The sequence below is a fragment of the Aptenodytes forsteri genome, unplaced genomic scaffold (assembly GCF_000699145.1).
Source record: "Aptenodytes forsteri isolate BGI_AS27 unplaced genomic scaffold, ASM69914v1 Scaffold426, whole genome shotgun sequence".
Lineage (NCBI taxonomy): Eukaryota > Metazoa > Chordata > Aves > Sphenisciformes > Spheniscidae > Aptenodytes > Aptenodytes forsteri.
In genome coordinates, this window is record NW_008794010.1 from 994,978 (window position 1) to 1,017,141 (window position 22,164).

At 34.5% G+C, this 22,164-nt stretch overlaps 1 protein-coding gene across 1 annotated transcript in view; it reads left to right on the forward strand.

The window, feature by feature from the left end:
* Window positions 1-22,164, forward strand: part of ULK4 (unc-51 like kinase 4) — a 261,157-nt gene that overhangs the window by 73,245 nt on the left and 165,748 nt on the right. The window contains exons 21-26 of the mRNA XM_009290482.2: window positions 4,217-4,344; window positions 10,862-10,995; window positions 15,092-15,213; window positions 15,529-15,585; window positions 18,993-19,044; window positions 19,135-19,229. Of these exons, the coding sequence (XP_009288757.2) occupies window positions 4,217-4,344; window positions 10,862-10,995; window positions 15,092-15,213; window positions 15,529-15,585; window positions 18,993-19,044; window positions 19,135-19,229 (588 nt within the window). The remainder of the gene's footprint in view (window positions 1-4,216; window positions 4,345-10,861; window positions 10,996-15,091; window positions 15,214-15,528; window positions 15,586-18,992; window positions 19,045-19,134; window positions 19,230-22,164) is intronic.

The window sequence follows — 22,164 nt, forward strand, 5'->3', positions numbered from 1 at the left end:
CTTACCAGCTGCGTCAGGAAGTTGTCTTCCACACACTCCAGGAACCTCCTAGACTGCTTCCTCTCTGCCGTGTTGTATTTCCAGCAGACGTCCGGGAAGTTGAAGTCCCCCACGAGAACAAGGGCCAGCGATTGTGAGACTTCTGCCAGCCGCTTATAGAACGCTTCATCCGCCCCTTCATCCTGGTTGGGTGGTCTATAACAGACTCCCAGCAGGATATCTGCCTCGTTGGCCTTCCCCCTCATCCTTACCCATAGACACTCAACCGTACCATCATCACAATCGTTGAGCTCTATACAATCGAAACACTCCCTAACATACAGGGCCACCCCACCGCCTCTCCTTCCTCGCCTGTCCCTTCTGAAGAGTCTATAGCCATCCATTGCAGCACTCCAGTCATGAGAGTCACCCCACCATGTTATCTGGAAACTCCCTTAGCTTACAAGACCTAAGGCTGCCCTTATTTTCTATTTTCTACTCCCTTCAAGAACAGCAATAAAACCAGTTGCAAAATAAAAAACAGAAGACAAAGGAGAAACGCAGTTCTGTGGTCATCTACGTTAGTATAAATCTTCAGAGACCTACAATGGCTAAATCCGTCTCTGATATAGAGCCTTTCTATTTTAGTTTCTTGTCTTGGAAACAAAAAAACCTGAAATAATGTTTTTAAAATAAAGTGTGGAAAAAGAACTCAAAATCAAAAATCTTTGACACACTATAGCAGTAGATAAAAAAAAAAAAAAAGCACAAAAAAAACCCCACCAAAAAAACAAACCACCCCATTATCTGACCTCTGGAAGAACCTAACTGCATTCAAAAAGTTTTTGACTGGTTTTCAGTCATTCAAAGGTGAATCTTGACAGCCAGATGAAAGTAATTAGCAATGTTTTTTTAATTTGTTTGTGTTTTCTCAAATACTAATAAGTAAAATTATTCAGATAGTTACAGCAATATGTTGTCACAACTGCATTGTTTCTTCGCTTCCCTGCACCATTGGCCATAGTCCCTTTTTATCTTGGTCATATCCAATTATGGCACTGAAAAAAAGCATTATAAGTGTATTACAAACATTGCCTTCATATTTCAGTTCCTTTTTTTTTTCAGTTCTTTGTCTTTTACCTGTCAATATCAGTACGAATTAAAAAAAAGATATGTCTTTAACAAAATCTTTGTAACTCTTAACTTATAATATTATAGAGGCACTTGCAGTACATAGAAAGGGAATTTGAAAATACACAACAATACAACAAATGATTGCACTCACAACTTCAGTTATTGTATAGTGAAATAGTGGTCTAACTGTTTTGCCCTTGTGTAGCCAATTCAAAAACCTCATTGCTTTTTGTGGTTTGTTTTGAACTTGCTTTGCAGTATTGCTAAGAGTATCCAATAGAAAATCTCATGATCTTGTTGCAGTCGACAGTGCTTTCAGTTGCAATGAAAAAACTGTCCTTACCCTGCAGAGTCTCCATGGATGCATCAAACAGTTGCAGGGGAGGGAAGAGCAATGTAACAGTGAAATGATTAATAATTAATGTATTAGATGGTATTTCAGCAATTTTTGGCTTTTCTGATATACTGAGTTCTGCAGGTCAGCAAAGATGTGCTTCAAATGTTCTTTGGATAAACTGTTGCTGTTTTGCAGTCCTCAGACCAGCCAGAAAAGCAGATTCCAAAATGTCACATTTATTCCTTAAGCCAGGTTATTAGAACGTTCCCAGATAAGTCTGGTGTAACTGATTTTAATTGACAATGTTGTCTTAACCCATGGTAACCCTCATATGTCACATTGAAGTATTCTTGCCTTCCAGAGCATGAGGACTAAAACCAGTCAGATGTGCTTTGGCTTGTAGTTGCATGTGTCTTTGTCATGGCATCCCTGTGCTTGGTCTATCAAGTCCATTTATGTTAGCAGGCAGTGTTCCATTATATATACTCTTTCACTAAGTCTGAGGCTTTACGGTGTTTCTTAACGTAAAAACTTTTTTGGTGGTTTTGAGTAATTTCATAAAAAAACCAGAAACCCCCACAAAACCCCACTTTATTAAAATTTCAACCTTTGCTTTTAGTAGATTGTAATTTAAGAACTTTACCCCTGCAGGTTCATACTGGAGGAGCTACAAGTCATGCTCCATGAGCTGTTGAAGTGTTTAAAGCAATACACTTTACATAGCTTATGCTTATTAACCACAAGATTGAGGAACTCGTCTGTTTATGAAGTAAATTACAGAAATACAACAAAACAGTTCTAGAATAATTAATAACAGCTTGTTTTTTCTGGGATTTCTGTAGTTACTGTCTATGCTGACTGCTTTTGAAGACAATGTTAAAATGGTATCAGGGTAAAATCTGATGGTTTGTTGGCCAACTCTCACACTCCTGTTCTTTTTCCAGTCTCTGTAAAGAGGTATATTTAATTGTTGCAAAGACTGTCTTTAATAAATTACATTGTGTTGATTTTCAGTTTAAGGGCAATGAAGTTGCCTTTCACTTATTCCGTCAGCAGAAAAGGGAATTTGAATGATACTTGGTATGTTAAATGTGCGTCACACAGCAGGATTTTAAACTTTGTACACAACATGCAGGCACACACTAGGCACCTCTTTATTCTGTAGTGTTACTCCCTTGAGAATCCAGCTCAAATGTTTGAAGGTAGTTTCTGTTGATGAGGCCATTTGTGCTCAGTCTAATTCTTGGATAGAGCCAATTCACTCAATTTGTAAATTCTGGCTCAGTTTTTAATTCTGATTTTTTTTTTTTTTTTTTTTTTTTTTTGAGAGAGAGATTTTAAGTAGGGTTTGTGTTTTCAGAACAAGCCATTCTGATCAAGAGCTGATCCAAAAAACACCATTGCTGCTGCCAGCAAGGTGATCTTTGACGATGGATTTTTTTAATTCTTTTTTTTTTTTAACCAAATAGCCCAATTGGTCTTCATAGAAGAGGAGTACGGATGAGTAGCAGATATTTTTATTCCTTGGAGGTAGAGGATACGCCATATGGTTGGTTTGGTTTTTTTTTCTTTTTCTTTTTTCTCCTTTGGCTCTTCAGGAATTACAACATACTGTTGGACAGAGCAGAAATGATCCTTATCTTATGCTTTTTACAACTCATAATACCCAATTCTGTTATTCATAATATGAGAGCTCTTTTTTTCCTTCCGCTGATTCTCAGCTTTATTCCCTTGGAAACTGAGGCAGTACACAAGAATCTCTCATCTTTCTACATGTCAGGCCACATTCCAGAAACTAGAGAAGAAAATCCTTTCAATATACAGGGCAAAATACAGAGAGAGAGAAAAAGCAGCAAGCTGTGATTTCAGAATCCAGTCAGCTAACCATTGTTAAACTTTTGAAGGGAAATATTTTGTGGTTATTCTTTATTTCTCACTCTCTTTGTTAAACTTTTAAAATATTCTTTCATTTGGATTTACAGGAAGTAAGGAGTTAGCAAGGATTTTAGCATCTTATAAATCGACTTTATCATAGGAATGGAGAATGGTCAGTGGATTAGGAAAGTCATGGCTCCTTACTGCTTGCAGTTTATCCTTTTTCTTTCTTTCCAACCCCTAATTTGGGTTGTTCCTTGAAAAGGTGTTCTTCACTTCATGAAGCCAAAATAAAATTATTTTAGATAAGTACAATCAGAGAAGGTAGAAACAGTTTTGCCATCTATTTGGAGCATCTGTTGTATAATTTAGGGTCTGATGTAGACATGATCGTATCCAACCAAGGTGTTGTTTGTAATCTTCCTGCATATATGGGAATTAATAGGTAAATGTTTAATCATATTTGTGCTGAAATATTTATGTATTCTGAAAATCCTTTGGTCTTCTTTTAAAATAAATATATTAAAATATCCTACATTTATCCTTAAGGTAGGACATTTTAAAATATAAGTTCCATCATATTTTGTAGTTCATTTTGTACCATTTTGGACATAGTACCTTAGATAGTTTTTACTTGTTGCAGCTCTTGAGAAGATGTACAAAGCAGCTTTGCACTGGGCCAGTCTGTCTTGGACGGAATTTATTTAGTAGTGTTTTATGGATTTTTTTTTTTCTTTTTTTTTTTTCTGTGAGTGACATGAAAAGTACCATACTAATACAGAATGCATGTGAAAGTGAGCAACTTTTAAATGTATACAGTGTTAAAAATACAGTGCAAGTAACCCTTTTCCATAAAATAATATTAACGTATTTGTGTTTATTTCCACCAAGGATTTTGTGACTACAATTACTCGTTTACTTGAAAGTCCTTCAACTTTTATTCGAGCAAAAGCCTTTCTGGTCCTGCTACAAGTTTTAATTAATAACAGGGAGATGTTGCTACTCAGTTGTCAAGCAAGGTAAGGTAATAATGAAAGATAATTAGAGACGTAATATTTATTTTCAAAGTCATACCTGAAATACTTTAAAATGTGTGGTATTTTTGAGCCAATGTTTTAGGAGTGAACTATTTTCTGTGTAATATGAATCCTTTTATTCATGAGAATATCAAGAAAAGAGTGTTCTCTTTCGTCTGGGGTCATCAGGTGTGATGATTACTCACAAGGGGAAGCCACTGTCTTACAGGCAGAGTTTGTCTTTTAAAGTAACTTGCGGTCCCAGTGACAATTAGCAAGGAGCAGATTTTGCTTTGGGTTGGGCAAAACAAATCCTGCAACAGTGAGTTGTTACTATGGTGGGAAAGCAAAATAAAAAGGTCTGTCATGTACCTTCCTCATCTTGGGGTGTGGTATAATCTTTTCAGTATAGGCACATTCAAGGTAAAATAATGTTTCTTGGCTATATATGTTGTTGGAGTGATTTATAATGACCACTGAATTCCTTTAACTTTTACATGAAATATTTTATTTGTTTCTATGTTTTAAAATACTTTGCAAGAAATGACTTCTCTAAAATTATATTTTACTCACAGTGGAATAGTTATTTGAATTTTTGTGTCTTCTGATGGCACAAAAACATTCCTGTATCAGACAAGAAGAAATTAAACTTTGTTAGAATGTAAATTGTCACCGTGTTTCGGGGGTGATTGGAGAAATAAAATGGAAGAATTTTTATTTGGGATTTATATCTTCTACTGTTCATTATGAAGAACAGCAAAATACAGTGTAAACCCAGTTTTTATGGTATTGGAATAAAGCAGGTTTGCAACTGAAAGTAAAAAAGGATGAAGCTTGTGGGTAGCTGTAAATCTAACTACATTTACAGCAAATATAACCTTATATCTTATAATGATATTTGAGAAGAATTAAGATGTATGCATTGGAGCTAAAAGGCTGGATTGGAAGGAGCACGTGAGTTATACCATGAAGCCATTGTGAGAGGACATCTTGTGGGGTGCTATCATTGTATACCCCTCCACTCACATATGAATCTGTAGATATCCCAATTTTTGTAGATCATAGAGAATAAGTTCTGAATCCAAGTCTTTTTCATGTGTATCTTTTTATACTTCCAGAAATGTTTTATCAGGTGATGTGTTCTGGTTAGTGAAAAATGTCTCTAATGATTTGTAAGTAACTTTTTGAATGGTTACATTTTTAATGACTGCTGCTATTCATATGCTTGTTATAGCACATAGGACTGATCTGTGTGTTTGGAGAAATGTCTGACAGAAGTCCTGTACTGACAGTTACTATGTTTCTTTATACCTGGGGTATTATGTGAAGGAGAAAAACTTTAATAATTTTTATCGACAATGTGATCTCTTTATTTATAATGCTTTCAAATGAGCAGCCTTTCTGAAGAGAATGTGTTGTGAATTTGAGATGTTATTTTGTATTGTGAATTTTGGCTTTTTCCTGCTGTTGTATTGTGACGCTCCAGACAGAGCTGATTAGGGACCAATACATAATATAACACATTAGGTAAAACAATAGGCAAGCCTTATAGCAGCTTTATTGAATTGATAAACTGTTTTTCTTAATTTGTTTGTTTTTCTTCATAATTGTTCTTCAGTGAACAGTATATCAATTGACAGGATAGATCATCTAGACTAAAACCTTTCTCTTGCATCCAGAAAGTAAGATGGCTACAGTAGGATGAGAGAGGAGAAATGACCCATTATATGTGGAGACAACTACTTCCATAATATCCTGAAGTCAGGAAGAATTTTAAGCCCAGTAGAAATAATGGATATTCTTTGACTTATACTGTTGAATTCCTATTGGTGTATTCTGGTTAAATGTCTCCAGTTCTGTGACAGGAAAGTTACTTCAAAATTAAGACTAATAAATTCAAAATTGCTAGTACAGTAAGCAGTAATCAGTTGGATAACTATTGAAAATGTTTGATATACTCAAATTCTCTTTATGAATGTGTTTGATTTGAGAAATATAAAGAGTATGTAGTAAAATGTGCATAATTTCTACTTACTGGTTTGTCTTTAGCAGTTGCAGCTAATGCCTGTAATGGGATTTATATTGCTTGAGATTATAAAATCTGTTTATGATAAAGATAATCAATATGGCAATTTTTCAGTGTGCATCAGTTAAAGGATATGATGCAGATGATAAAACAGTCAGTAATAACTCTTTCATGGCAACACTGCATATATCTCTACAGCTTCAAGTTAAGTGTTGCTCAGTTTGGCGTTGGAAAAGGCTTTTGTTTAGTTTCGTAATAAAAATTATACATACATTTGCAGAGATTTTTGTGATTTTTTTTTTTATTTTTATTTTTCAAAAACCACATTCTCTGAATCTGTCGTAGCGTATTTTTGAATTATGAAATTAGTTGTGGTGGGAGTGTGTAATTCAAGAGTTTGACAATGGATGTCACTGAGGAAATTCCACTAGGACTTTCCAAAGTACTTCAAGATTTCGAGATCCGTGGATGAAAAGCATTTATACGTAATATCAAATGTAATTTTGAAGTGAATTTTTTCTCAACACAACATTGATACAATTCACCTGTTATTCTTTTTTCTACCTGTCTCATGGTAGTCCATTACATGCTTTTTGTTATTCCACATGTGATACAGCTAGAGAAGGTAGGAGACCTTTTAGGCTGAAATAGCACTTGTTTGCTTACAATATGCAAATGTATTTCTTTTGCTAATCACATTGAGTTTTCCAGTCTCCTTGTTTTTTCCATGATTTGCAAAGGCAGGCTACCTGTTAATGAGAGGAGGGATACAACCTGAAGTTTTGTTGAGACTTATAATTTCACCCTTTTCTGAACTAGTAGTAATTTCTGATTAGTCTCACTGAATTGTTCTTTCTGGATCTAAACGGTTTCAGAGAATTTCCTAGGTGAATAGAGACTGCCCTGGAGATTGAACTTCCTCCCTAAAGAATTTATTTAAACCTCTTTTTATACTATCTGCAGAGATGGACACTTGTGAAAAGATAGGGTAGTATTCCTGACAGACTTTCACAGCCTGCAGAAGCCTAACTACGCACAAAAGCAGAACTTCAGAGCAAAATCTTTCTCTGTTATCTGTCCCCACCTTCCATATTTTTTAAATTTTCAGATCTTGTATGTGCCCTCAAAGGAAAAGCTTTACCTGGAGACCTATTACAATCTCACATCTAGCATAGGCTGTTGACTTTATATGTCTAAGACTGGCCTAGAAAAATAGCGAGAAAAAGAAATTGGTGCTCAGTCAAATGGGAAAACATGGAAATTGAAGGTAGAAGGGAACAATTACACAAGTCAGTGATTTCAGGAAAAAAATCCAGCAAGCTGGTATCAAACTAAAAAAAGAAAAAAAAGCGTAGATGGGGAGAAATAGGGATTGACCCTTCTTGCTAGCATGATCTGCCATCCGGTGTTACACCTCTGTAAAATAAACAATATATCTATATTAAACTTCCTTTAAAAATCTTCATCATTTTCTGTTAGCAGAGGTTGACTAAAAATGGGTCCTTGAATTGTCGGCGTAAATGGACTGTATATGTCCTCAGAGCATGCAAGACATTCTTTAGTTTCATGGAGGTCTGTCATTCTCTGTGAACTTAGTGAACTGAAGGGAGAAGTAGGGGGAAGACTGCTAGTGAGAGACCTCCTGCTTTTAGGTTCAGTCATCTGGTGGCCGCATGCATTTTTCCCCCTGTTGAGGTTCTGGTAAAGTTGTAGCTGAGCCTTACTGATATCTAAAGCTGATTTTAAGGATGTTGAGGGTGAATGTCACTGATCGAAGGGAATGAATGAATTTTAGAAAACAGTTCTTAAAGAGACCTTGAGAGGTTGCAGGGTCTACCCTTCTGATCCAGGCCAAGGTCTGTAATGCTTGAGAAATATTTTTTAATGATTGGTGGAAATTGGTGTGTATTCCATGACCTCTTTTTGATAGCTATTCTAATTGTTAGCTATTCCTAACACTCAAAAATTCTTGCTGTTTCCTCATTGAAATGTCAATTCTACAGATTAAGCACAGAAAACAATGTAGTCTCTTTCCCTTTACAGTGACTTCTGTATATTTGAAGACCATGTCTTGTCACGCTTCTGCTCAGTCTTCTGAATTTTCACTAAATCTTCTCTTTTTTCATGTTGATCATCTTTAAATGAACAGTTCTTATGCTTTTAAAGTAGTAGACCTCATTCCCATTCCTATTAATCAGGAGTAAAAGCTTGCTGACAGCCATATCATGCAATACAGATATTTGAAGAAATTTTTTTAAAATCAAACCTGGCTTCATAGACAGTGGTTTATTCCTCATCATATTTAACTTATTTATAGTAACACCTACATATTTTTTCATGTATTGTTAAGTGCAAGACAAACGTGTGCATTAAATGAATTGAATAAATGTATTTCCATAGGCCTAGTTTTGCCCATTAGACAGAACACTGAGATTCTTCAGGGAATAAAAGTAACTGATGAATTGTTCTACATATGACTGAGGAATTTGTTGAAGGAAAATAGAGATACTAATGCTTTCCTGCCTATATATGGATCTGTACAATTTTCTCGAGAGACAATGTTTAGTTGAACAGTACTATCGGGGAAAAAATAGTTATGCATATTTTTAGAAAATCTTTATGTGAAAGACAATTTTGTGATGGGAAGGACAACACAAAAAGAAAGAACTCATGAGTTTACGTAAACTTTGTATCTTTCATCTCTCAGAATAAATGAACATACTTTGTATGCTTCTCAAATGTGATTAACTAATAGAACATGCTTTTAAAAAATGAACCCCTTCCCCACCCCACCCCCAGCAATAAAACTGCTGATGTTGAAGTCTACTCAGCCTATTTTAAGTATAACTTAAACAGATTTAAACTTATTTCCATATAAATTCAGATGATTGTTAAATCATGGAAGTGTTTTCTTAAAGAAAAAAATCCATACAAACTCTGAACTTTTGTCATGTTTTTGTTAAACAGTTTTTGAGTAAAAAATACTTGGTTGTCTGGAAAGGCTAGAGGGCTTTATACTATCTTAATTTAAAACATTCAATTTTTTATATTAAAAAAACTTAAAGCTTTTTAAAGAAAATTCCATTTGAAGCATAATGTCAGATTTTTAAGTAGTTCTCTTCTACCAGACAAATAAAAAATCCTTGTAATTTAATACAATTTCCAGTGATTGCAAGAAAAATAAAAGATGTCCCCATAGTCTCTGGGGAGTGTAGCTGAATGTGTTGCATCTGGGCTGTTGCAGAGGTGAAAGGTAGTTATTGAACGGGTCTTTGTCTCTGTAGCACAGTTCAGGAAGGATAAGGTCGTTGTAGTATTCCATAACAATCATGCATTGTTTAGAGGCCTAATCCTGCAAAATGCATTCTTAGGTAGTTTTGATTTCATTGAGTAAATTGGCTTTTTGATGGAAATATACACCTCCTAGGACAAAATTTTGTGTTTGAGAGTTCTGCTGTTTTGTTGTGTACACTTGAGGCAGTTTAAAGAAGTTGTTTTCATACGTCTGTAAAAGAGCATTGATTATAAGAAGGGTATTTAAAAAAAAAAAAAAGATAATACTGAAGTACATTCTTAAAATCCAGAGTATGGATTTCAGTCACCAGTGACTGATTTTTTTTTTTTGCACAGGACCCCTAGGGAGTTCGAGTGTGAAACAAAGATGTCAATATTATGCCCCTAAAGGGAAGTCTGGCCGTTCTGTCTATTCAAATGAGCGTTTTAAAATATTGCCTGAAGCATTCTGTTACAGGTGTATTATTAAAGCAATCTCTTGTAAGTTAGCTGATGGCTAATAAATCAGTTACCATAGTTTACTATGGGAAATGTAATTCTGCAGAATGGCATAGCTATACAGCACTTATCAGTTAGAATGTAAGCATTGGGTTTGTCTTTAGAAATCTTGAACACCAGATTTCTAGAGAAAGAATGTAAGGCTAGTTGGGATTTTTATCTCTTTCAGTATGGTCATTCTAACTAGTGCTAACATTTTGATAGGCTGTAGTATGATTTATGTAGTATGATTTTTCTTGACTGAAAGATTGATCTCTTGTTACATTGACAAATTATTCTTGCTTTAGGAATTCTTACATGTTGAAAATGAATGTCTTCAGTCTTTTGCTCATATTGTGCATATTGGTCATATATTTCAAAATAAAGTGGATTTTAAAATTAGTCTCTCTCTGTCTAAGTCTGCAGAGGGATTCACTCCTTATGTTAGCATCATATATTCATTTAAACTGGTAGAGTTGCACTTACTTACAGTAGCTTAAGGGTTTCTTTCCTCTTGTTCCTTGACTCAGTCATTTACATTATTTTAAAAATTTTTTATTTGAAAGGGAAAGTCTAAAATTTCAACAAAATTAGAGCCAAAACTAATGTATCATCTTGATTGTAACCACAGATACTAGAAATGTCTGGTTCAGTAATATTTTTGAGATATAGTGTCATTTTTTTTGTTTTGAGAGGTAATGTTTTGCACTTGCTTAAATGTAGACTCGTGATGTATATTGAAAGAGACAGCAGAAAGACCACGCCAGGAAAAGAGCAGCAAGGTGGCAGTGAATACCTGTCAAAATGCCTGGATCTTCTCATCTGTCACATTGTGCGGGAGCTGCCAGGAATTCTAGGTAAATTCAGTTGGTTAACTGAACAAATCTTACCTTTGCTTACTCCCTCGAGAAACAAGTATCCCCTTACATATACAGGTGGACAGACTGTATTGTCTGATTACATGAAGTTTGCATGATATCAGCTTCGTGAAGTTCTTTAGTTATGTCATGATCAGATATTTTGTATTGGAATGCATGATTTCCTGTATTAATGTTTTGTATTTGTGGAATGGTAAGCCCCATAAACTCAGGAATGAGGCCCGAATGTACAAGAAGTTTTATCAATGTTCTAAAGATATTCCAAACATTTAAAAACCTAAGAGCAAATTTACCTCATAAAGCACAAAGCTAGGAGAGATGCAACAGGGCATATCTGTGAGTACATGTTAATCACTTATACTGAAACTTATATGTTGAGTATTTGCTTCAGGCAATTTTTCTGGAAAATTTCAGCCTAGATACTTCAGTTGTTCTAGACATCTGAAACGGATTTGCTCATGCATAGGAAATCCTCAGATTTTCTCTGAGAGGATGTCAGTGCTACCTCAGCCCATCCCTTATACTTAGGAATAAGGACATGAAGTTTCAGCAAAGTAGCTTTTGTGCCAAGGATATGCATTTGGACAATTTTGTGAATGTCTGCTCAAATTTCACTAGTATTTGAGCCTTTGGAATGATAAAAAGCTACTTTGTGCTGTTCATATACGTTCAAACAGAAATTTGCTTGGGTATAGCAGCTAAAGTCCTCTCATCATTGAATATGCTCAAACTTGTCATAGTGGGGTGAGGTACTGGGGAAGAGGGGACTTGCAGAAGGAACAGTGAAAAGCATGTGTGCAGATAGGACAAAAATTGCAGGGCGTAATGTGGACTCATTGGGCGACCAGAGAAGAAACTGGAGTAGAAAGAAATTAGTTCGAGAGTCTGGGGAGTCAGTCAAGAGAAGGTGATGAAACAGGATGAGACTTTTGGCCATTTGTACAAAAGTAATAGATAAAATCTTGAAAAATTAAGGAGGATCTATTGGTGAGATTTGAACATAGGGTTGATATTGAATAAAAGAAATGTCACATAAATTACCCTAGATGAGTAAGAATGGTGGGATTGTCTTTCCTGGGAAAAGCTGTGCTATATGTTATATGAAGAAAGATGAGGTATTTATTTGGGAAAGTTAATTAGGAACAAGTGAAGGAAGAAGGGAAAGAAGGGAAGGAAGGGAGTTAGGGAGGAAAGGGAAGAAGGAGGAAGGGAAATGGGAGGAGGGGAGAGAGAGGAAGGGAAGGGAGGAGGGTAGGAAGAAAAGAAAGGAAAGAGGAGGGAGGGGGAAGAGAAGGGAAGGAACTGAGTGGAGGGGAAGGGCAGAGGGGGAGAAGGGATGGAGAAAGAGAGGGGGAGGGAAGAAAAGAGGGAGAAGGGATGAAGAAGGAGACAAGAAGGAAGGAAGGGGAAAATGAGATTGGTGTGGCCGGTCTGAATCATCATTAAAATTTTTATTAAAACTTCTGGTGGGTGAGATCTCCCACAGAACAGAGTAAGAAAGCTAAATAGGAAGACAAGGAAGGAAATGCTGTGAGTATTCAAGAAAAGAAAGGGAGCAAACCCAATCCTGATTGTGTATGCTTTGTCATTAAATGATAAAACATTTTTTTCATAATTTTTTTTTCTGATGAGATGATACCTGGTTTATTTTTCATCTTCTCTACATTATTGCTAGAATATTGAAAATGAAATGGTAGCACTGCAAAGGTCAGTAGACCTAAATGTCATGCTGCTATTTTAAAAGAAACTTTACTTCCTGTGACAATGTAAATTTTTGCCTTGCTGCAAATACCTAATCCCTTTTTTCGAAATAAATATCAGGTTTGCGTATTGGCTATATTTGGAAGTCTCAGACTATAAATGTTTGAGGCAGAAATTCACCTCCTACTGTCTGTATGTACTATATGCAACTAATATAGTAGGCCCTGATATTTCCTCAGAACCTGAAAGTACTATACATCAAATATATAGTTACTATCAGTATAATACATAGTACATCAATTGCTTTAACATGTATTCTGCTGGTTTTTTTACTACTGATGTACAGTTTCAATGCATTCTTGACAACTGATATATCAAGCATAATTTTTACACTTTGTTTTCCTTTCCAAGCTAGGTTTGTGTGTTGATTGATTGTTTTTATGAAGATAAAACTATCTGTCCATATTTGCCCACATTTGTCAGAAGGCTTTTTCTTTTTATTGTTGTGAGTATGACAAAGGAACATGTTCTGCTTGAGGAGGTAAAAGCTATGGGCTGCTAAGAAAAATAACCAGATTTGCAAAGTGTAACAGTTAAGAGCAGTTAAACTGTTGATTTAGAATTAATCCTAGCTGGCTTTTTTAATATACGTTTATGGAAGCTCCTTACTGATCCCATCTTCTTCCACCAGATGTAGCTATAAACCAAATAGATTAACAAGTTGTAGAAATTGGCCGTAAAGATACATTTAAACAAATGAAATAAATTGTTAATCTTGTGAATGGTTTTAAAAGTTTTCAGTTGTTGTAGGTAAGAAACTAATTTTATTTCTGCATTTATAATATTTAACCTATTTCTAGGAAGTAGATATAAATTGCTTAGATTATGATAAAAATTCAAGTAACCATATCTATCTATTTATCAACTGCAAAATTGGCAAATGTGATGATGATATAGGCCTTAAATCTTTGAGAGTAGATTGTTCAGTAAATTATTTGTTGCTAACCACAGAGAGGTCTTGTTGAATTACAGTATTGTGTGTCATTCAAAACAAAAATGTGTTAATGAAAAAACAGTATTTTGGTTTGTGTATTTGGAGAATTTTAGGCAACACTTACTTTTTCTTGAGCAGCATATTATAGAACGAGCCAAACCTTTAAGGGTAGGTATTTTTACAACCTACTTTAGTGCCAGGCTCTGTCATTTCTGCTTATGTTGAAAATTGAACTCCACGGGAGCAGAAGAAAACCACTGGTATTACTCAACATGAATAAACTCTGACTTACCCTGAAAGGAAGGGCCTTTTCTGGCATGAAAATTGTATGAAATACCAAATCCCATCCTTTATTTGTTTAACGTCTATGTGATTTCCCTTTTACAGTTTTGTGCAGCTCTCTCATTAGGGAAAAAAATAGAGTAAGTGTTCTTTCAAGGCAGGATTTGACTTTTAATATTTTCAGACTATAGGGACAGAATTTTCCTTCTTTGCATATGAGCCGTGACTTTTCTCCTGCTGCTTCTGTTCTTTATCCCATGCAGAAGGGGTCTTGCTTTTCTGAGACAATAGTTAATGTAATACCAATTTAGCATAATGTTTCTTGATTTTATATGTCTTTTCTGAAGTTTGGAGTATAATTTTCACTATTGCAATTAAAATTTTGTTCCCTCATTATTGTGTCTGAGGTTTGTTATGGAGGCAACTAACTTCTCTCATTGACCTGTTGCTACCTCTTTTATGAGAAAGTGAGAATTCCTGTTGCTTTATGTCACTTGTGTCATTGTTAAACTTGTGTATGAGAATGTGTGTGTGCATGGCTGGTGGAGGGATCTTTTGGAAGGTGGGGGGAGGATGTTTGTTTCTTCCAGTGGTACTATGCTGCAGGAAAAACATACTGCTTGAGCAGTTTGTCACCTACTCTTTATGGTGAATTCAGCTCTTGATCAGCTGGAAGTCATGAGAATTTTGCTTTTTATTTCACTGGAAATAGATTTGCATCCACAGAATTTCAAGAGTATAATTCCATGCATATGTAGCCACCTAAAGCCAGTATAAGTCCACCCTGCCAAGAGGGGTAATTTCATCTTTGCTTCTACACCTGCCTTATATTTCTATCCTCACCGTTTTGCCAGAGGTCACATTTGCGCGTCTGTCCCTGTAGCCAGAGCAGGAAATTGGCCTGGCTGAACACTGAGCTAGGAAAGAAAAGTGCTGGATCAGCCTGATTTATCATGCAGTCACATGAACACTACTTTTGGCAGGAGGGAGAAGATGGGATTGAACAGAGGATACTGGAACAGAGATGTTTTATATGTCATTTGCTGTTGTTTAGTAAAGCAATTATGTTAGATCAGTCTGAAATGTTGTTTTCTATAGGTGACATTCTCACTGCCTTAACTAATGTCTCTGGACGTAAACACCCATCAACAGTTCAGGCCAAACAGCTGAAGATGTGCCTTCCTATGATGCCTGTAGTGCTTCATCTTGTGACATCCCAGGTAGATTTTTTTTTTTTTCCAAAAATTGTTAAACAAAGGACAAACTCTTGCAGTTTCCCAAAATCTCATTTCTGCTGATCATGATCAGAATGGATAAAATAGAACTTTTATTAACGTGTAGATGAGTATTTGAGCTATGTAACAGGATTAAAGATGTAAGCCTTATTTTTGCACATTGTAAGACAACTCTAATGATAGAAGCAAATACATATTTTGTCCTCGTTTTTTAACATGGCTGTGAAATGCGTTTTACTCTTTCTGGTAATAAGATATGCATTTAGTGTAATTTTTTCAACTTTTGCTAAATTCAAATAGGTATTTCGTCCCCAGATAGTCACAGAGGAGTTTCTTTTCAACTATGGGACATTACTTGTGAGTATAACCATCTAAGTTAAATCTTTTTTACAAAATATACATGTGCATAAAATTTTGGTAATTATTTTAATGTAATGAAATTACATTAAATTTATAAATCGGAGAGAGAACTTTATTCTGAATATAAGACTTAAGCTTTGATTATATTCAAAACTATATATATTATCAGAAAATATTTTCTGTAATAATCCATTGGGTCAAAGGGAAAATATGTTATCCTGTGTTCAAGTATAGAGAAACTCTGCACATGTCTGAAACTGAGAATTTCCTGTGTGTTTTATTTTAGAGTAGAAAAGTTTAGCTCTAAATTACACTGAATATTCTTTCTAGAATTTTACACTAGTATTTCATGAGTAGAAATGAAAAAGAAATTATAAAAAATATTTTGTAATAATCCATTGGGTCAAAGGGAAAATATGTTATCCTGTGTTCAAGTATAGAGAAACTCTGCTCATGTCTGAAACTGAGAATTTCCTGTGTGTTTTATTTTAGAGTAGAAAAGTTTAGCTCTAAATTACACTGAATATTCTTTCTAGAATTTTACACTAGTATTTCATGAGTAGAAATGAAAAAGAAATTATAATCTAATCTATATTTAAGGTATTCTTTCCTTTTGTCACCTTTTTCTTCTTGCCAGTACTTTTACACTGTATTTAGTTGATGAAAAACTGAGTATTGTAAGCTATAGAGCTAAGGTATTTGTTTCATGCTAACATCTACAACCTGTTTATGACATTAGCAGTAGAAAATAAACTTAAGTGTGCCATAGGATAGTAAAGCAAAAATGAAGTAGTACTGTTGTAATGTAATTTCCTCATATGGAAACAGTTGTTTCCGCTCAATGAGAAAAAAAGCATATTCTAAAGTTGCATATCAGAGTTAAGCAAAAACTTTTAAGTACATGGGTTCATAAATGACAACTAGGTATTTACTTCCACAATAGCATGAAGAAATGCTTCACCACAAACAGCTAGATTAAAGTTTACTGTTCAGATTCCCTTCTCTTTCTCCTTTGACTCTTGATTCCAAGCAAATGTGGGTTTAATTTAGCTCTACTAAAATATTTGTATAAAAATTAGCATTAGAATGAAGAAGAAATTTTTAAAACTGTAGATGTTGAATTACAAAGCCTTTTATCTCTTTGAAGCATTTGTAACTAGGCATTAGATTTATTAATGGGTTTGGATCAACCTTTTAGAAGGTGAAATTCTTCTGTCAACAACATAGGTACAGCAGACCAGGTACAATGTAAGTATTCTTTTGATGTTACTCCAGCTTGCTTGAACTACTGACTGAGGAAGTCAGGCTCGTTATACTAGCACAGCTTTCCTCTCAGATCAAGGAGGAGAAGATTACTGAGTATTTCCTGCATCTTGTCTTTCTGTCTTCATCGAACAAGGCAATTCAGGAAGTTACATATACTATTTCAATTTATGCATAAAAAAGGGAGGGAAAGTAGTATATCTGAAAAATGAATATCAAATTTGAATCTGTTTTATAGAACTGTGTTATGATATGACTAATGTAATTACTTCTGGAAGAGTAACTATCCATTCTACCAGGCAACAGTCTACTCTGGAATTTTGTGTTTAGCAACTTTCCCACTGACCTCTATAAAGGCACATTCGATCATCAGCTTGTACTTTTTCAAACAACTGTGCTATAATTGAGGCCTCTAAGACTTTAGCAAGACAGTCTCTTTTTTTTTTTTTTTTTTTTTTTTGATTTATTCAACAATCTTACCCTTAACAGTAAGAAATGATCAGCAGTGGAAAGATGTGTGCTTGGTATCTGGAAGGAAAAGAGTAGTTATTTTCCTGTAACTGTTGTTCATTGAGAATTTTTTTTCTTGCTGCTTTGAAGTTATTTCCATCATCACTTTAATTTTCAGTACTGTTGTGCAAAGAAATTGAGAGGGAGCCGGGACAATCCTTTCATGTTTTCAGCTGTGAATAGAAATATATGGAGGACACGCTCTGCCCCAAAGGCACAGCTAATAGTAGGCTCCTAGCAGAGTGCACAGGGCACAGACTCACCTGTAGCGGAATACACGTCATTCCCCTCGTGCTTAAAAAAACTCAGATAGTTGGTTTTTTTTATAAATACATCTTTTTCTTGTGTTTCTGATGTAAAATTAAGGAAATAAGCATTAGTAGCCAGAACAATTTTTGCACCAACTATATTGATTTTTCCAAATTGGTCTTGACACTATGGTTAGGTGTGAAACTGTCTTAAATGAGCAAACAAATTAATACTCTCTTCCAAAACAAGTTAATTAGATAATAACTAGTAATTTTCTTTAAATGATCAGGAAGATAAAGTTTTTTTTATAGAAGCAGTTAGTTTTTATGACTGCCTCTGAGATGCATTTAAATTACGAAATATATAATTAGTTTCTAACTGTATTTTTAATTAGAGAAGAATCCTTCAGATGTTTCTTACATACTGAGAAAAAGATAACCCATGTAGACACTTCTGCCAATTTAATATATAATAACAAAATTTTAATTGATAGTGAAATATAAAACAAGTGTCACTTTCTTAATGCTTTACATCATATAAATAAATATATATGTCTGTAAATTGAAAATGAGAAAGATGTTTATCCATGGTAAATTCTCTGTGTATTAAATACTGCATTAGTAAAAAAGACCATATTATAAATTCTGCTGAGAATTTTTCCTTCTTTAGCAAGCGTTAATAATGTCTTTTGCATCCCCTATGAAGTAAACAGCTATGCATGGAAGTGAAAGAAAAAGAGTGAAATCAAGATTAAAAAGCAAAAGAATAATGGGTCTAATTGTACAATATTTACTTAACCCAGATTATTAATATTTCATTGTCCTTGTTCCTCAAAATTATGACTAATTTAGGTGATTTTTAATAGAAGGTTATGCATTTTTGTATGTTCTCCTGTGTGTAACTGCATCCATAGTGTGTGTAGTATGCATGGAGATCAAAAAGATGGTACAAATAACAGAAAATTGCATTTTCTGGAGGGTCTTTGGTCTTTTTAGTGAGTTATTTTAACATAGCCATGTCCAAAGTAGTTCAAAGTCTTCTCAGAAATTACAGTTTTCTGTTAACAATAGAGACATCTAATTACTGTCTATTTAGCTGGAAATGTTATCATTCCTGACACTAGTCAGAGTAATAGTCCTTACTGTACTCTACATTTAAGTGTCCAGCAGCATTACAGACTTGCAAAATTATAACAGCTAGATCATGAATGCTTTCAGTCTTTCATATCTTAATTATTATGACAGTGTTTCCTAATGTTAGGTGCATTAACATTTTGTATTTGCATAGTCCCTTAGAGAATTTCATGTTGTAATTATTTGGTGATTACGCTTCTTAATTTTTGTTTCTAAAGTGTTTTAACATAAATGCCTCTTCTTCTGTAGAATTTTATCAGATCGATAGACTCAGGAGAAACAAACTTGGATGGAGCAATAGGTAACATAACCTATGATATTGCTGTACTTTTATAAGCAGGCATTATAACTGTTGTATCTTATAAAGAAATACAATTATTTTTACTAATAGGGCAAGCTGCATCAGAAGAATTGATTAAGACTACTTTATCAACCTTTGAAGCAGTAACACAGCATCCTGTCTTGTTGACAATTCATCGCTTGACCGTAAGTCAGACAACAAATTAAATAGTTGCAGGCTAATTAGCCTATTTCCACTGATAATAGAATGTTTTGAAAATTTAGAAACAGTTTAAATTATGACTTAAAATGTATCGTGGTTCTATTTGACAGGAAGAATCCTTATTGTTTATAGAGAGATTTAATTTTCAAAGAAGCAGCAAGGCATTCAGACTCAGTTTACTATATTTAGTTGAGAAGTTAGAGAGAGAATGAGAAGCACTTAAAGTTTAGAAATTGCAGTTCTTAAAATGATTTTCATGTAAATATAACACTTGATTCTATAAGTCTTTCTTCAGCCTCAAAGCAAGTATGTTGCTATATATTAGTGAAAACTTCCCCGCTTCATTTGTCATTATGCTTTTAACATAGCTTGGAAAGACCACCTCTGAGGGTTGAAGATCCCATTCCATCAATATTCTTCCTGATAAGATCATCATCAAGAGTTAACAGTTTATAGCTGTTATGGTGGGTTTTTTGTTTAACAGATTGCTTACTAAAAATTGCATTACAATTACCAAACCCACATACTGTAAGCTTCTTGCATCACTAAAGGTTTGTTTTCTTTGAAGTTTTTCATTAAATGATTTACTTTGAGCTAAGCTAGCTGAAGCCAGAACAGTTATGTTGTGAAATAGTTGTCAGCAAATCAGTAGGTTGGAATGCTTGAATTAATGATCGACAAATCATTGTAACCTGTACCAGTGCATTTTTGTGCCTGAATTCCTACCTAAAGTGTAACCCACCATACCTACTGGGGCGACCATTTAATTCAAACTGAAATTTATGTGTTTGTATTGGAATTAGGTTAAGGGCACACTCAATATAGCACTTAAAGCAAGAAAGGCATTAGCAAATTGATAAACTCATAAGAATGAGTGATCTTAGGGATTTTGCTAGATAAGAATGGGTGATCTTAGAAATTAAGTGTTTTTAGAAGCTGAATCCTATTTGGTGTGTGTGTTATTTGAGTATTTAGATTATAAAGCCTTGATAAGTGAAAATATTAAAATTAATAAAAAATATAAATAGGAATATAAGTTTAATGTTTATTTTTATTAATGCTTACAAGTATTAATGCTCACAAGAGTGGTATTCAAGAAAATGGTTCCTTATGCAAAAATCTAACCAATTAATAGTCAGAGGGGAAGTAGTACAGAACTGAACAGTTCAATTTACTTTAATATGGCAAAGGATGCTCTAGAAAAGAAATCTAACTGTAGGTGAGGTATGAATACCTATTGGTATCTCCTCACATGCCTGTCAGCCTGCAAGTCACTATTATGACTATCATTCTAGAATCACGTCAGTTTTTAAAAATAATCATTTTACTTCTGTGGGTTATCAGTGTGTCTTACATTGACAGAAATATGTACCATTTTTTGTGGAGGTCCATCAACATTTACTGAAATTGCAATACCTTGTGTCAGCACATTAAACAGCTAGGGGAATTTTATTTAAACTTTAATGGTCTGGGTTTTTTTTCCTGAAAAAATAGCTCTGAGACAGCTCCCGTTTACAACCCTTCTTTCCCTGCTCCCATCCCCACATTCAGCAAAATATTGTGTTGAAGCCAGGAAATGACTATCCCATTCTCTTTTAAGTAAGCCCTGGCTACCAGTAGGTGAGTTTTATTTAAGTATCTAAATTTCTTGAAACAGTTTACTTCATCACATATGTTGAAAGTTTTAGGTGTTTATTTAAAATCCATCTGAACACATTGGTTAACCTTATGTAGCTAGAGAAAAAACTTCCTGCCTGTCTAGTGCTTGTAAATTTATGACATACAGCACTTCTGTAGAATAGTTTCCCTGATTTAGAATAGGTGTATATTGAAATTTATTAACTAAAAATAATTATATCCTTGTCAATGAACAGTTTTGGGTTTTTTTTGAGAAAATAAAATCTATTACTTTATTTGCTCATTTTCATAAGTAACAGCTCTTTCTAATTTAAAAGAGCCCTCCTGACACTCGGCAAATAGCCATTCAGACACAAAATAAAGTGGAGAAATTGCCTTGTATTTGGTATGTTAAATTCAAGAAATTGTCCACTGTAATTAATAATCTCTAACCACATCTGCCACTAGTGGTGCAAACAGTAATTAGTTTAATACTATTTACGAAGTCTAGTGTGCTAATTATACTTGAATGTACAGCATACATTACTTTAGCGGAAAGTGGTACTTCATCTTCTATGATGCATACAGAATATTTTTAGAATTGCTGTTACTCAAGGGATATCTTCTAATTGCTGCTCGCTGAGCATGACTAGAATCTATGAATATAAATGCCAGCACCCAGTGGAACTTGGTGCTTTTTTAAAAAGTTGAAGCAAGACATGTTTGAGCTTCCAGATCAATATTTAAGTATAACAGTGCTTAATAGGAAACTCTTTTACTGGAGAGAAATGTGTAGCCTAGGCTGATCTCTGAAGCCTGGATTGCTCATTTAGACAAAGTTGGTTACAAGCAGCATTTTATGGATGGGGCAGGGGGAAGGCCAAAACTTTCTTGAGACGATGCATTTTTTCCACTACAACTGTGACATTGCTTTGAAGTTTCTAATCAGAAATTAAATGCATTTCTAATAAAGATTAATGAATTTAATAAAAAGTGAGGTTATATTAAGCAAGCAGAACCAGTAAGTTTTTCAGTTCAGTTCTAATTTAGCTGCAATAGAAATTGTGTAAGTTAATAGGAATTTAAGAGCAATATTTCAGGTTCTTTTCATAGAATCATAGAATCATTAAGGTTGGAAAAGACCTCTATGATCAAGTCCAACCATCAATTCAACATCACCGTGCCCACTAAACCATGTCCCCTAGCGCTTGTTACTTGGGAGAAGAGACCGACACCCACCTCGCGACAACCTCCTTTCAGGTGGTTGTAGAGAGCGATGAGGTCTCCCCTCAGCCTCCTTTT